This window comes from Ornithodoros turicata, unplaced genomic scaffold (genome assembly GCF_037126465.1).
Source record: "Ornithodoros turicata isolate Travis unplaced genomic scaffold, ASM3712646v1 Chromosome113, whole genome shotgun sequence".
NCBI lineage: Eukaryota > Metazoa > Arthropoda > Arachnida > Ixodida > Argasidae > Ornithodoros > Ornithodoros turicata.
In genome coordinates, this window is record NW_026999298.1 from 251,448 (window position 1) to 268,533 (window position 17,086).

Below are 17,086 nucleotides of genomic sequence, written 5' to 3' on the forward strand. Positions count from 1 at the left end.
CTGATGAGCCAACTGATGCTAGCTGAACCAAGTTACGCGGAACAAACCAACTCGCGTAGCGCGCTGCGGTGACGATGGCCAGTGTCGTGCGGCGCCAAAACTTCTCTGCCACATGCACCCACTCTCATTCAGTCCCCCAACCCAAGTAATAAATTCCCCCCGCTAAAAACATAATAATTTCTTCACACGCTACTCAGTCCTGGCAGCTGCACTACGCTGGCTTTGGAGCTTCGTGTAAAACCACTAGAACAGATCCAATCCAATATTCTCTGTGAATGGCACAATCTCTCCTCAGACTTTTGCAACAAAATGACACAGATGAAAACTTATTGCATCCTTCGAGTTGTTATTATTTAAGAGGAACTGCCCTAAAAGCACCCAACTCTGAATCAGAGAAAAGCTTGCAGCACATGTACACTTACGTGCGATTCTTGAGGTAGGGAGTGACATAGAACATAATGCTCGTAAGAAGCGGCACCACTTTCTCTTTCTCCTCACTCACATAGACAACGTCCAGAACTGGGGCCAGGAACTGAAACAATTGCGCATTAGTCATAGTAAGTGATGTACCATTTTGCCATCACCGTGACATTTTACTACAATTAGGCAAGCACAGTGTGCGATAACCATGATACACTTACACCTTGGTATCGCAAAACGTACGCAAAACTCCGCATAATGCGGATTTCGGGACGGACAATCGGCCGTCACAACACGAAAACGAGCGGCACAAGCTCCCATCGAGAGAGGTCATCACCCTATCTCCTTCTCTCTCCCTCTCGTACTGCATGCGTGCCGCATATTGCCCTTCCTCACTGCTCCTTGTGCCATTCATACTTCAATGGGGGCATTCGGACTGCACAAGGCCAATGCTTGCTCACGCAAAAAGAGGAAAATACGAGGGAAAAAGACCAGAAGGATGGGCTCTCTCGGCAAGAACTAATGCGGAAGTTCGGAATTAACCGGAGCACACTGGGGACTTGTGTTAAAAACGAGGCACAGATCTTCCAAGCTTACGAAAGTGAAAAGTTTCGAGGAAAGAGGAAGAGGTTCTGCACCGCTGCTCATCCACAAGTTGACGACACACTTCTTAAGTGAATAACCAACGCTTGCGATGCAAAACTACCACTCAGTGGACCTCTGATATGTTCCCAAGCCGAAAGCTTCTTCTACGGTGGCCCCAATGGTGCCTGTGCTGAGGAACTGCTTGCGGGCGTCCGGAAACTCGTTATTCGCGTGACAACATCTGGGAAACAGGACATTATTGACCAGTTTTTTCATAAATAAACCTTTGTGAGCGCAGCGGATGTAAAAAAAATAAAGATGAGCGTTTTTTGGGCGTAAATTCGTTATTTCGAAAGCCCCGATAACTTGGATTGTTTTTGCGGTTCTTTGAAATCCGAATTAACGAGATTTTACTGTATAACGGAAAGATGGGTGCTCAATCTCGGGCATGTATTGGCCTAAAAATGTGACATTTTATTATGGTGCAGATTTTAGGCATGACATATGTCATCATGTCATGTCATACATGATTGATGTATTGACAACATGACACTACAATGAACAAAGTTGCGGTTCCCGTGTGACTTCGCTACAACAAGGCTTGACTGTACCAAAAAAGAAATTGCAATCGCCTCGAATTTTGTTACATTCAAACATCCCGAATCAGTTGCTGTATCGAATTTCCTGTTACTTCTGCGTCCATACATTGCACGCAACTGATTGTGTTGTGCACGACAGGGAACGCTACTCTACTCAAATCAAGCAACTCAGGAAAAAGGTGCTAATGCCAGGATTCAAACCTAGGTCTTCTCGGCATTAGAGGCTTATGCGTTTGTGTTGTCCGTGTTTATAGCATGCCACGGCTAATCTCTCATTGTTTACTACTTGGGTCCTTCTGTTACATGTACACCATTTCATCTCTTGTGCTACTCTGCCCATAATTTTCACTCTTGGCAATGTGAAACCTTTTATACTATACAGGCTATCACTTTTGGCTTTGTGATCTGTTACCTATATGATCTCCCTTTTCAGATGATGCCCCTTTCAGCGTTGTGCGCCACATCACTTCAATTGACGTAACGTACTACCTGCATTAATCACTACCTGCATTAATACCACATCATTGTGCAAGACTCACCTCAGAAAGCACACAGAGGGCCTGCACGCTGTACTGTGCATGAGAGGATGAACTGTTAGTCACAGGTACGCTTTCTGGAAGTTGTACTTCGACCATGGGCTTTGCTTCTGTGGTTGTGCCTGGATCTGAAATGACATACATTTCTTAAAGATATGCCTCTTTTGCATCAAAACACATACACAGGTGATGACGAGGAAATACAAAATATATCCTTGTGAGCGGGAACGGGGAACTGGAAAATACGATGCAATTCAGTAGACTCACCTTAATTAAAAATGAGTTATTTCATGTTTTCAGTTAATTCAAACTTATTTCAAATTTCTGTTTAGCACGCTATGTCTTCAATGCATTGAATAGCTGCCTAATTAAAACGGAGATTTTGCCTAATTCCTGCTTTTCATTGCCTCGTAAAATGTTCCTACTGGCAGAAAATGGCTTCTGCATGATAGTGACTTACCATCGAACACATAGCTCACTTATGGATCTATCTGTCTCCTAAAGAAGAGTTGCATGAGGAACTGCTTTCTTTGGTTACTGTGGAAAATTTGGTTCAGTGGACTCGTGTATTGACTAAGCAGTTAACCACATATAAATTTCTTTTAAATACCCCTCTATTTGTAGACTGTTGAGTTATAAACTTGGTAACGAGCCTTTTACCTATGTTTTATGCGTGCCCCTAGTTATAATAGTAGTTAAAAGGAAGGCTAGAAAATGTGTTTGTATGTTTAGCTACTCAAATAACAAACCAGTAGTAGTAGTATTGAGGTTTTGCTGTACATGTACATAATTGTGTGCAATGCTTACTTTAATATTTTGCACAGTGACTGACACAATTGTTTTTCTTTGGGGAGCTTTTCCGTAAAGAGCAGTACCTTCGTAAATGGTAATCAACCACTAGCCTCTCTAGTAATTTGCGATAATTTGCAGCTTGACACAAGAAGACAGCTACGATCGCGAATGAGCCACACCACAGTTTATCGTGCACCAGAATCTCAGCATCTCATATTTAACATTATTCCAATGTTGGCGGAAGGTGTGTCTAAGCAACTTGTTAGCTGCCACCAAGTTGCTGGTGTCCTCGACAGTGTCCGAACCTCCAACCTATGAATCAAAGCTTATATAGAATGCAAAGATAGAACCCACAATAGATACGCTACCACTTATAATTAGGGAGACTTCTTGACTTCTTCGGGTTAAACCCGATTCCGCCCGGTTATTCCCCCCGTAACTGACCTCCGACTAATTCGGGTTAAACTCGATTCCTCTGCGAATACCAGTCACTATGAAATCCTCAAGTGACGCTTCCACTAGAGACGAACAAAGGTCGCCACGTGTAGCACATGAAAGAATGGGTCACTTACGTTCCCAGAAATATACGCATGTGTGTCAGCACTGTCGATGCCTTCGGGTATTAGCGCTGGTAGGTCACCCAAAAAAAGAAAACAAAATAGGAAAGGACGTAGTAGACAAGAGGAGAAACAAAAAACACCCAATAACACCCGAAGGCACAATTATAGCCCAATCTCTCCCCGAACTACAGATCTAAAAATAGCGATCGATTTTTACCCCCCGAATCTGAGAAAGGCATTTAACCCGAAAAAGTCACTCCCTACTTATAATGTGTAGGAGGCACCAAATTGCACCGCGTAATGCGCACGTTTTACTTCAGAAACAATAAACTGAAATCTTGCAGTTACCATCAGCATCACCATCCAAGCTTCCAAGAACATCTGGCTGTGGCCCAGGGCGAACAGCCAGGTTACGTCTTAACCAAGTTGTCTGCTCCAAGCTTGCACTTGCTACTGTGCTACAGGCATCTATTACCTTTTGGGCAATGTCCTGAAATGTGTACGCGCAGTCATTACTGCTCTTTTCTGTCACTGGTGCACACTCTTAGCTTCTAACACACCTTGTTCCGTATACTACGCAATTATAAATAAGGCAAGGTGTAACGCTTATCCACCTGAATACCTGTCACTTATAAGTTGAAAAGAAGACACTTTATATTCTACGACCGATCAGTGTGAGAGGTTTCCTCACCTGCAAGTCTTTCTGATCCTTCTTATCTTCCAATAGTGGAGCTTTTTGGACAAACTCGTTCAACAGGCTAAAGGAAGAGGTTGCCAAAATGAACGTAATACGTATACACAATACCAAGGGCTTACCCTAGGAGATGAAATTGTACCAGAGGCATGCTTGTGAGCTGTAAGCCATCCTTCCAAAGACCAAGGAGAGAACTCCACGACTCAAGAAGTTGAGTGCCAGGCATGTTTGTCATATAGGCCAAGAAAAACTGCAGCATGCTTACTTCCAGGGGCACTCGCTTCTGCAAAGAGATATCATAGACCTGTGGGCTACAGCATCTATCAGTCCTGAGCGGTGTGCGAGAAAAGTGATGTAACACTGCAGTGAAGGAAGCACTCTGCCACAGTGTCACTTTGCTCAAAAGCACGTAAGAAGCTTGGCATCCCGAAGAAAACCATAGTCAGTGTCTGATCCTGAGGTTCTCACAAAGAGGATCGAGTGACGTACAAATCATAATTCACAAAGCCTTCTAAAGTATCTACATCAAAGCCTTTGGTACGCACAGCATATAAGTAAGATCTCAACTTTCGGGCTTAAACCCAATTTGTCTTCAATACCAATTACGTATTATGTTGTGTCACATATCACGTGCAGTATTTTCAAGCAGTTTGTATGTGTGTGTGTGATGTAAATATTATTGGAGTGCAAAAGTACATTTTCTGTTACACCATTTGGGCCTTGTTACTAAAAATTACGAGTATAAATAAATAAATAAAATGCACAATGCAAAGTGATTTATTTGACAGATGCATAAATACCGCAAAGTTAAATTTTAAAAATCACGACCATTCGCAACAGTAGCAATGCCCACTACTAGCCACCCGGGCTGCCTTGATGTCATTACATTATAATCCGCTGATTGGTTTAGAGAAACACTGTCCGCTACATAGAAAGAACTGGGAGAGAAACTTAAAAGAAGGAAAAGAAGCAGAAAGCGCTAGACCTAGTTAGAGCGTAATGACATGCACTGGTGATGTGTTTCGTTTGCCTCCCCCAACGTAAACGTCTTCGACATAAGCGTGTCTGGTTGGGTAAAAACAAGAGTGAATAAAATCTCAACCAAGGTACAGGTACATGTACCAAGGTAGCGATGTTTCGGAGCCAGCCCAGCTCCTCCCAGAGGTGTGACTGTGGTGGCTGGTGGCAGCAGCATTCTTGTCGTAGTTCAAAGTACATGGTTCATGGGACTGTTTTTCAGTCACGTGGCGAAGGCCGCTGACACGTACACGAGGTAAAGCTCCAACAGAACGGTTCGTAGGATGACTGGGGTGGACTGGATGTGCCAGGACTCTACGAACATTCTTTTTATGAGATTACACTAAAGGTTGACGATGCAGGCATTTTGAAAGTCGATAGGACATCAGCAGACATCATAGTGCTCAGCGAGAGCGCTGCTTTCGTGGTCCGACCTTGACAAGAATGCTCCTGAGGAAGGAGCAGAGCTGGCTCTGAAACGTCTGTTATTCTCTTGCAACTTTCTTCCTCGTTTCACCCTGCAGGGCGAGTTGGACGGGAATGCACGTGCCAATGTTCTGGTGCATTTTTCTTTTTTTTTCCTACAAAACATGCTGCATACAGATAATTTTTTTGAGTTATTTGTCAAGCCAAGCTACACTCTTTCATAATGAATTTTTTCAAAAAGTTTTTAGCTGTCTTTCTTTAACTGTGTGCCTCCGGCTGGAAGAAAAAAAATCCAGTAACGCTCGCGTATATCACAGCACCCGATTTCACCACGAATTACAGAATTAAAAATAGTTTCCAATTTCCTCCGTAGGCCATGCATCCTGCAACTCCACCGAACATTTGGCCAATGACATTCGCATCTGAATGGAGGAGGAGCAAAAAAACTCACTTTGGACAGCTGAGTATAAAATGTACAGAACCCCATACGTGGCTCACTTCAACCTCGTTTGGGTCATGAACATTTTCTCAATGCTTCAATGCCCAATAGCAGACGCCCTTGAACATAGATGGTGCCACACAAATTCCAAACTAAGCTGCGGAAGAATTCACTCTGCGTTAAAAGGGCGACAACCTTGACAACATTGACAACCTTGTACACACATGTATGTACAAGGTTGCCAATGAGGTTCGTCAGAACAAAATGGACTCAGTCTTGACCTGAAGAATTCAGAGCCTCTGCTGCAACATTGACATTCCTGTCAACTTTCTTAAGCACAAGACGGGATATTTTGATCCCTAGTGTAAACACCCCCCTTTCTTGTTACTTGTCAAAGATCGTTTCACGTTTCGTTAAAATCATACGATTTTTAAGACCGTAAAACATTATTCTTGTACAATGTGCGACCCTGTTAACTCTAACTCAAAAGGGACAGAACGTTTGTGTGTATAAGGTGGACTAAAGGGAGTCGCTTTGAATGGAGGCCTGATGTGCTGGCGACACATACTAGCTACATCAATACATGTTATGACTCATTAGGCCTCGCTGCAGATTTACGGGAACATTTTGACTTTCAGTTGCCATTCAGTACTCTTGCGCTTATTCGAAGAATATGGTAGTAGATACTTTCAATCTCAAGCGCAATCAAGTGCAAAAATACATTGGCATCTATGGGGATGCGTGCGTGCAATGGGAATTTTTCGTTAAACAGAGGATTTCATTAAATCGCCGTTCGTTATTGAGAGGTTCAACTGTATCACAAAAAAGGCCAAGGCTGTACTTTATAGGCCTAAAAATAAACTCGTGAAATGTTCCGTGGACATATTTCTTGGGCGAGATCACATTGGTCAGTGAAACTGAAAAGAGGTGAAAGTATTATGAATGAATCTAGTTCGTCAGCTCTCAAAATATTGCTGTCCATTTTTTTCTTTTCCAATCAATCGACAAAAATATTACTATGCTGCAGATAGGATGGCTGGACAGAGAGATCCTCTCCATCCTCAGTAAATATATAGTTTCACTTATTACTGTGAGTTCCGATGTGACTTTGTCGTGCGGAACATGATGTTATGCTCCTGGCTGTACAAACACGTCTCAAGCGAACCCGGAAGTGACACAAGCCAATCAATGGTTTTCTGTGCCCTGCAAACGCCCTCCTACACGTCTGCCCTACGGCTGCACCCTCATTAGACTTGTCCGAGTGACGTTTTCTCAGATTTTCCAGAGAGGGAATTCCGGCACACTTTCAACACTCATCTTCTGCTCTTGCTATGCATTACCATACTTTCACGCGTATTAGCCGCAGCTTATGCGTGATTTTTTTTTTCTCGTGGGCGCTCTGCGGCTTATCCACCGGTGCGGCTTATCTGATGACTATTGTTCCCTGATATTTTCCCCATATGCTGGTTTTAACGAAAGGGCCGACAGTGTCTCTGGAACTTCACCGCTCTTCCAATCCACAAACAATGTGTAACAGCAGCGCGTCAACATTCGAATAGATTCACCATCCTGGTGCCTTCCCCCAAGCAGCTTTAACGAAAGTGGTTGACAGTGGTTCAGGTCTTCTGGAAGGCCACTGATCCGTCGATCCATGAAAAACACACAACAAAGGCAGTCCGATCTTGGTAGAACACTAGAACTGACCTCCTTTGTTGTACACCATGCCGACCCCGGAGTATGGACCACAGGGTTTATCACCTTCTCTATGATCTCCTTTGTCCCACAAATTAGCCGCGTCGTACTGCCCGAGGGTTATCTGCGAGTGCGGCTTAAATGCCCAAAAATTTTCAAAATGTTCCTAAAAACGTGTCCTGTGGCTTATCTACGATGCGGCTTATACGCGTGAAATTACGGTACATCAATTTGCGCAGAAACTACTCCACTAATTCATATTGGATTTTCGATGTTATTGGCAGTAACGAACAAAAAGTAAAACGGCACTATGTAGTTTTGTAACGGACTAGGATAGATACGGCAGTCCTTTTAAGGTCAACGTGACCTGCAAGTGATTTCATTCTACAAACCTTCTTATCATTGCTGGTAGGAGGCGGCTGTCGGATCACCTGCCTAACCAGCTGAACCACACTATCCATGGGCAGGACTTTGATAGCAGACACCAATTCCACAAGTAACAGCTGATCGGCACTCCACTGAGGTATCACCTACAAAACATTCAGAAACTTTAACTTACTTCTGGGCTGTATGCAAGAAAATCTCCATTGTCAAAGTGACTGCACACAAATATATGGTGATGCTTTATAGCAGCCATAAAAATATAATATGGCCGCCTTGTGAAGAAAGCATTTCTTACCTTTCGCTGAGGGGTGCTACACTTTTTTCGACGTTCATACCAGACAACTGCAACGGCAGCCATGAAGTTGGAACCATAGTTGATGGATATGGGGCTCAGAAAGCCCAGTATATGTTGCTTCACAACCTGCATTTCACATACAAGGTCACCATACAAACTATATTAAGAGTGAAAGAAGGAAGTCACAGTCAGAACATCAGTTCTTTCATGAATTAAGAGGGCATACGACCTCAGGCGGCCCCATGTATTCTCTATGGGAGAAACAATGCATTTTTCGCAGCTAATACTAAACAGATTTGAAAGAAATGGCCTTGCTCGATAGTTTTTCAAATTGCAAACAATTCACATTGAAGACATTTGGAAAAAAAATTGCAGATTTTTCTAAGAACCTTACGAAAAATGCTTGCAAGTTAGGTCTCTCACTTTTGGAAGTTCGTAGCTTGTTTACTGTGGCACATATGTGAAATGTAATTGATAGCATTTTCGAAGAATTCTTTCTCGAATATTTTGGTGCCAGTGTCATGTCTCTCCATGCCTCCAGTTGCTCACAATATTGAAAAACTGAAGGTGTGTACGGCTCCGTAAACCGTGTCATTTTGCCATCACACAGTAGCGCCACATTGCCGGCCACAAGAGAACTAAATACCATTCCGCAGAATGCAGTCACTGTTCTAGCACCCTATCCCAGAAGGGGTTTCCCGGGCAGCGGAAACGTCAAATTGAGGTCGTGAAACCTGTCTGAGGAAATCTGCGTTGGGTTGGTCGTAGCAAAATAATGGTAAGACCTTGAGAATAGGGAGAGAATAGGAGGCACAGGCTAGGAAAACTTTGCTACAGGGCCTGCTATTGGACTTACACAATATTCACCTCATATCGCATGCGCACTGTGCCGCCATTGTTGTGCCGCCATGATACGACGAAGCATATTAAATTAACAGCCATATAAAATCTCAGACTATCAGAAGGCCGAAAGCCAAAAGGCTGAAAATTAGAACACCAACCAATCAGAAGGCCCAAAACAAAAAGTCAAAGAAACAGAAGACCTAGAGTGAGCAACTCACCACTGAAGGGGATTGCCCGTTTCAAATGAAGGACAAATTAGAAATGGAATAAGACACACTATCATCAACCGTATGTTCGTTACGGTGGGGCCTGGTTTGTAAATTTACAATATTTTATGTGAGTACGGATGCTTAATCAATGAATAAACCACACTTCTTACGTCAATACGTCAGTTGGCTTTGCGGAAACATTCCGTCTGCAAAATGTTCTAGTGTGAGAACTCAGTGTGAAAGAAAAATCGGCAGGTGAATATAAATAAGTGTGGGCAAACGGAATATAATAATGGACTTCGCGTGGTGTCGAGAAACTCAGAGAAGCTAAGATAACTTAACCCCAACAAGTCACCAGATGCAGTCCACAAGGGGACAAAAAGGAAGAATTCGCCTTCGTCAGGACCTTCTTTTTCTGTAGCTGAGTTAACTTTGGCAACCCAAACATGACATGAGATCCCTGCATCTCAGTAGTCAAGGAGGTCACACGTGTTTATGGGACTACACAATCCCGCGGAGGAGTGAGTAACTTGTACCAAGTAACTTGTAATGGTTACAGCTTTCTCTGGGCTGAGACCCGTATGTTCGTTTGGCAACATCTACACACACAAAAATTGTGATTTGGAGATACTGCTTCACTCGTATCCAGCGTGTCTACTGAACTGTAGCCTTCAAGTTTCCAGACTTTTCCAGGTTTTCACCGACTATTTCAAGCGAATTTCCTGACCAAAACGAAAGGGAACTTAGTGCCTGCTGCTACGTTTTGATACAGATCCCTAATAAAACATAATTTATTGAGAAATTAGTAAGACAGCCCTACTTTTCTGCCTCTGAGCATGTCATATTGGCGAACTGCTACACACAGCAACATTGCTGCAGTGTGGCTGCTCAACCACTCATCAGCACTCGCGATGCACTGCGCATCATGACAGCATTTTTCTGCAACTTTCCCCAGAGTTCAGCTGCCTTTTTGACAAATTCCCTGACAATCCCCCGACTTTTCCAGCTGCATCAAAATTTCCCAATAATTTGCTGTTTTCCAGGTTTTCCAGGTGGGTAAGACGCCCTGGCATCCCCTCTTAAGCTCTGAGCAGAGCCCTGTTGACGAATGCTAGCACTGTAACAGCTTTCCAGCTCGTACACCCAAGCATCTGCATTGCTTTAAACAGCAATGTTGTAACACAACAGTAATGGTGACATAATTAATGTTGTCTGTGACGTGATGCAGTTTGAGCTTGAAAGCTTTAAAAGCACCAAAGCAACAGACAGACAGGTGGCAACATGTCAACCAAACAATAGTACAGTTGTCAACTTAGCTTACATCAATAATTCTTACTAACTGCCCCTCCTCGCGTCAAAACGCATCTTGTACCAGGTCAAATAATGAAAAGCACAGTAAACTGATGTATGACAGTACTTTAAAAAGTTGCACACCTCAACAATGACTGTTTTTTGCTTTGTGGATCTAGGGAAAAGAACCCATGTACAGTATAGCAATCAATCTTGGCAGTTTCAGTAAAAATATGGTGATACCAGCAGGGCTGCTGCCCATAGAGCAATTCAGACCTTCATGGCCTTTCGAATTCTAGTGGTCTTGCATTATAATCCCGATTCAGTTACATCACATGCTGAAAGCTTGGACGACCCAATAATGTGTACAAGACGTGTCGTGACTAGAGCGCGGATAAATACGCACTAAAAACTGCCAAAATATGCACTGAAATCTTCTAAATATACAGCAAAAATTCTCAATATATCCAATGTTTTTTGTTGTTTCTGATACAAAAGTAATGCACAAAATGCTGATTTAAAAACAGAAGAGTATTTTGTTAGGCATAATAAAATAAAGCTGCATCCGGTCTGCAGAACGCAACAAAGAATACTTGTGCCGCTGATATAAATAATGGCGCTGAAGCCTTCGCGTTTGTAATTGATAAAACAGCTGGTGGACGAAACCCATGACAAAACCAGCCTGAGCATGGGCAACACGAACAAATGTGTATGTTCGTGTTTGTCGTGTTGGCCATGCTCAGGCTTGTTTCGTCACGGCTTTGAGTGCGGCACTGCATCATGCTGATTGAAATATGAACGCCGCCTGTCTTGGTAACACTAATGTGGCAAAGGTCCCATCAGCCATGCATGCTGTGGACGATGGGTCAGCCAGGGTACCGGCTGAACACTGTACCTCACTCCGTCAAAGCATGGAAAATATTAGATTCCGACCAGAATTTTTGCGAAACATGACCCAGCACCCTCTCTAAACCACCAAAACCATCCATGAAAAAAGAAGTAAGCTCTCGTCGATCGCACATGAAAATATGTCAAAATATGAATATCCCGGCACTTTCATGCCATACATGCCACAACGTACAAATAGAAATGCAGAGTTATAGAAGGGTTATGTGGTGCATTTATATGCACCACATAACCCTTCTGATTGGTCTCAAACCAAGACAAAAAGTGTTTATCATCCAGATGCAAAACCATACTGACTATAAAAGATGCATTTGGACGAAAATCTGCACCTAGTCATGACAAAATGACCACAGTACACTAAAGCAATCAAAAAAGCTCCTGTCATGCCTCTGTTTGCACTGAATGCCACTACAATCCTCCAGCCCATCAATATTGGTATGACTGCCAATGTGGACAGATGTCTCCAAATGGCCTTGAACACAGACAGGAGTAAACTGTATTAGGCAAGACTGAAGGATATCATTACCAAAGGTGACCTCAGCACACACTACTCGATGAAAAGTAAGCATTAGAATAACTATGAATTTTCACGGCCCCTTTTGTACTTGTTGCTCTTCTCATAAAACAATGCAGAATATGCAGTTTTAGCTCCAAATCCATGCAATACACGCAAATCAATGACATTTGATGCTGTCAATGGTGGTTTTACTATGGATGGAAAACATATCATCTACAAATGGCTGAGGGAAATGTTCTATCGTTCAATCGTTCCTGCCTATGCAAGCACTCCTTTATCCTGAACTGTAAAGGACACGAGTCATAGAGATAGTAGTAACCTTGGGAGCCCCCATGATCCAAAGGGACTGATTCTTGTGTGGTGGTTCTCTCTCAGCTCGAGATGTTGCTTCCCAGACGCACGCTAAAGCCGCCAAGAGACGAGGAAGGTTACTCAATAAAGAGCGACGTGTCGTCAGGATGGGGTCCATGCTGCCTCCTTCACGATTCATAGCATCCTGGGGATAACCCATTTTACGAAGAATTACAAAATAGTTGCTCTCAGGAAAGTCCGTAATTTCTTAATGCAGTGTGCTACGTAAAAACAAAATCGCTTCAAGCCGCTTGCCTTTTGAGGGTCTGTATTTGAGAACACATGAATGAGGTTGGAGATTATCTGGGAAGCATTCGCTCCAGACGCAAGGGAAGGAGTGGGAGGAGGCTGCTGAGTAAGTGGTGTGACAGCAGGCACGGAAGCATCCAGTACACAGTAGTGGCACAGCAGGGTCAGACCTTCTACCAGGGAGATTAAATAATCTGGCGGACATCCTTCGGCATCTGTATTCCGCTCTGCCACAGTCCTGGAGGAGGCAATGTCACGCTTGTCAACCAATGACACCAGCATTGCAGAAACAAGCTCGTGTAATGTAAGAGTGAAAACAAAGACCAATGAATACAGTACAATAGAATAATCTTTTCTTTTTTTTTTTTAACATTTCAGCTTCGACACATTTTTCATTTCATTTTCTAATTAGTACAGCAACAACTCGCTGTTGTTACAGATGATATCGACACGTACGGCCTTAGACGAAATCAAAGTGGTGCCGAACAAGAATGTTGTAGAAACAATCGCGCGTGATAAGTGCATCCAAACGGCATCTCCGACGATCGCGGTTAATGGTGCTAACGTGCTCTTCTAAACTATGCGTTACTGTCAGGAACGATGGCCGCATGTGAGAGCATGGTGAAGCCATATAGTTTCCCGCCAATACGAGAAATGTGTCAGGCATTGCCAGGTCCAAGGAACAGAGCATTTGCTACCTTTGTTTCCCTTTCTGACAACCTGCGAACTGAGATGTCATCAGTAAACCATCCCACATTCTGAACATTTGGTTACTTCTATTTTAATTCCATTCTGTCTCCATTCTTTCCTCATATGTCACACTTTGGGCTGACAGTGCATAGTCATTCATCTACTTCATTACATGATTGAAGGTATGTATGTAGCAGCTATCAGGAGAGGCGTGCCAAGATGATGTGTGAACATGTATGAACGAGAGAAAAGCTGGCCTTCAAACTGGGATGGTTATTACTGTAAAGCTACATCAAACTGAGGAATCCGTGTCACAACAAATGTAGGAGGTATAGTTTCTACCATCGTGTCTTTTGATATGGGGGGCAGCTCCTGGCGATCTAGCATATCGCGTAAGGTTACGATATACTAGTACTGCAAGCTCCAATACAGCAGATTTATGGTTGTAGAGTTTCAAAGCATGAGCAGGTGTACCAGAGAAATGGTAAAAAAGGCTGATCCATATGAGGCTCTCTGTCACGGTCACCGATGAGGGTGCAAGGAATGAGGGGGCTAGAGGAAGAATACCAAGCACGTTTACTGCTGCATTTCCATACCAGCAGAAACGATCACAGTGAAATGAAAATCTCACGATACTGTAAGATTTTTGTCCCATTGATCCGGCTGCCACAAGTTGTTATGTATTTCTCTCAAACGGTTCTTTAGTTCCCCCTCACTCACCTCTCAATCATCAAACACACAAATGTAAATTCCTAAATGCATACCTTACCTGACCACATACTCCAGGTTTGTGCAGATCTGACTGGCAACGGAGAGCACAATTTGTGTAAGACATTTCCCAGAGTATGGCAGGGAACACATGACCAGGCTCAACCAATGGGTATGCATGTGGGCTTTGTGCCGCTGACGAAGAGCCGTGAGCATGGCTGTCCCAAACATTGCCTGACAAGGAAGAGAGACATCTGCGAAGCAAAAGTTACCAAGAACATCTGGTGAGTGCAGGCATTGTGTGACATATTTCTCTTTTAAATCATCGTTCCTGCGTCAGCAGGACTTACAGCAATTGAAGTCCAAGTAATGAATGGCTCTGTTTTAATGGCCAAAACTAAGACAAAAATACCGTATTCAGAACCTGATGCTGCATGATGCAATGCACATTGCCTGCAAGGTACAGTGACATGAAATGAAAGCAAAGCCAAAGTTATGTGTATTTCCATCTGTGAACAAGGATTATAACTAGGGCCTGACTTTTTCGGGTTTTATTTTTGGCCAAATTCGGGGGGTAAATATCGGGTGATATTTTCCATTTGAAAATTCGGGTGTATTCGGGTTAAATCCCGTTACGGCATATTCTGTCGTCAGGAATTCGAGTGTATTCGGGTGATTTTTTGTTTGTTTAATAAAAATTTATCTTAACGTGGAACTAATGTTTAGCAATGTTATCAAACTTTATTTTAATGCATGCTTATGAGTGTGCCACGCGACCCGGATGTTTTCGGGTAGATTCGGGTTAAACCCGAATTTTACAGATTTCGTTCGGGGGGTAAATATCGGGCGGATACGGGTTTAACCCTAAAAAGTCAGGCCCTAATTATAACTAATCTGCGGGTAGTGTCCTGTGGCCATCACCAACTTTATTTACTTATTTATTTATTTAACCCAGAATAGTACATGCTACAAGGCCCGTCTAAGCCAAGGCTTGTTGGCTTGGCCAGCAGTCAAACCAACCATCATAACTAGTGTACATTTCCACCCAAAGCTAGTGGAAAAATTATACTCTGTTTTCATTATTAACAATGCATTCTTAGCAGCAGTGCAGAACCAGTTTAGAGCACAAGGAATGGGCACCAGGAAGGAACCAGCAGAAGGAATGGGGAACCTTCGCTGGGACACGAATGAAATTGTGCGAAGCACCTTGGTTCTTTCAGTGCATATGTAAGAAACTTAAGGTGGGCAAAATTAATTAACAGATGAGACTGTGATTTTGTTCAAAAATACAGTTGCCTCATGATGTAAAACTACTACTAATTGTTATTACTGGAATTTCTAGAAAAGTTGCATGCCATTTCAATGCAAGTGAGCCTAAACAGAGTGGTCAAGAAGCTGCTTTTTACAAAGGCAAGTCATCTTTTGTACCCTAATGAGGTCACAGCCTGTTCAACTTGTGCTGGATGCAGCTTATATAGCCGGGGACATTATCAAAATAATCACCTTTCCTTAGAGCGTCAAATGACGGAACAGGTCAATGTGGGGTACGATGAGTCAAATCCATCCCCCCTTGATGAAATCTAGGTCACGAACTGTCTCTGACTCAAACCTGGACACCAGGACACTTAGTGCTGGACCCTCATTACAAAATGCTCAAGGTCAGATATCTGCCCCATGTTTTCTGTCCGGATAGCTTGAGATCCGGGTAAGTGGATCCCAGATAAACGAGTGTCAACAGTACTTACTATGTTGATATCGCAGCGTAGACATTTGGGGCTGGAAGCGAGACATTTTATCATTCGTCGTTCTCAAAGCTGCGTTGCCCTCATCTCCAGTCTGTACGCTCACTCTGTCTTCAAACACTATCAATGATGACAACAATTGAAGCAGGTGCACCTGCGAAACGATTTGGGGAACCACTTTAGATTGAAAACTAAATCTATCTTCATTCTGTGCAGTCCAGCAGGAGAAAGCAAAAACAATGCTATACAATGCAAGAATAAAGATGGATAGAAAATCAAGCAAACTGGTAAAGAAATGTTAGAGGAAGTGCCTCAGGATGAGAGCCACAGATACAGTTGAGCCTGTTAATTATTATCTGCGATATAACGATATTACTATCACATTGCTGGTTCCTGTCAGCTGGTCCGCTGAAGTACATGTTAACAAGACCTCGATACGTATAGTGATCATCGTGAAAGCGTTTGCTCACATAGAGCGATTACAATTCTTCATGTGGCTGGTACATAGAACGCGTGAAAATCGAGAAGCAAGATTTAATGTTTAAACAGAAGAAAATTAAGGTGGTATTTTCGAGAGCGTCCGTGAGCATTAAAGTGAGAACGCGGTGCATTTATCCGCGCATGCCTGATTAGAAATAGATGCTATCTCAAAAGGTGCGGAGCCTCAAATGATATGTTGTCCTTGAGAAAGGTTTCGACAACAAAACTGTGTCAGTTCAGAGCTGAATAAAATGCTTTCGTGCTCTCAGCAAACGTGCACTGTTGAGCAGGGTTCAATTTGTGCCACTCTACTTTGTTGACACAACCCAGACCGGCGATTTTGCGAAAGGTCATATATCTAACGATCGGATTTAGCGTTCCCGTCAATATCATTATAGACGGGCTTGACTGTATTCGAGTACATTGTCCGAACTGCTTCGAACAGAGATGCCCAAAAGAAGAAAGGGCTCTGTTTGAAATATTGGTGTCCTGAGGCACTTCTCTTGAAAGCCCATTCTCATTACCACTGAGCAAAGCAAGGCGAACTATGTGCGATGCAAAATCAATTAAAGTCAACTAATATATCTCTGAAAATCAAAAACACCAATAGTATTGTATGATTCACACTTTATTATTATTAAGCGGACAGTATTAAGTATAAC

At 43.0% G+C, this 17,086-nt stretch overlaps 1 protein-coding gene across 2 annotated transcripts in view; it reads right to left on the bottom strand.

The window, feature by feature from the left end:
- Window positions 1–17,086, bottom strand: part of LOC135371587 (protein dopey-1-like) — a 98,975-nt gene that overhangs the window by 31,355 nt on the left and 50,534 nt on the right. For both annotated transcript variants that reach the window (XM_064605574.1, XM_064605573.1), the window contains exons 14-24: window positions 15,948–16,098; window positions 14,264–14,456; window positions 12,811–13,042; window positions 12,524–12,700; window positions 8,440–8,565; window positions 8,153–8,290; window positions 4,309–4,469; window positions 4,184–4,250; window positions 3,841–3,982; window positions 2,144–2,268; window positions 423–532 (exon numbers count right to left, since the gene is read on the bottom strand). In XM_064605574.1, the coding sequence (XP_064461644.1) occupies window positions 423–532; window positions 2,144–2,268; window positions 3,841–3,982; window positions 4,184–4,250; window positions 4,309–4,469; window positions 8,153–8,290; window positions 8,440–8,565; window positions 12,524–12,700; window positions 12,811–13,042; window positions 14,264–14,456; window positions 15,948–16,098 (1,622 nt within the window). The remainder of the gene's footprint in view (window positions 1–422; window positions 533–2,143; window positions 2,269–3,840; window positions 3,983–4,183; window positions 4,251–4,308; window positions 4,470–8,152; window positions 8,291–8,439; window positions 8,566–12,523; window positions 12,701–12,810; window positions 13,043–14,263; window positions 14,457–15,947; window positions 16,099–17,086) is intronic.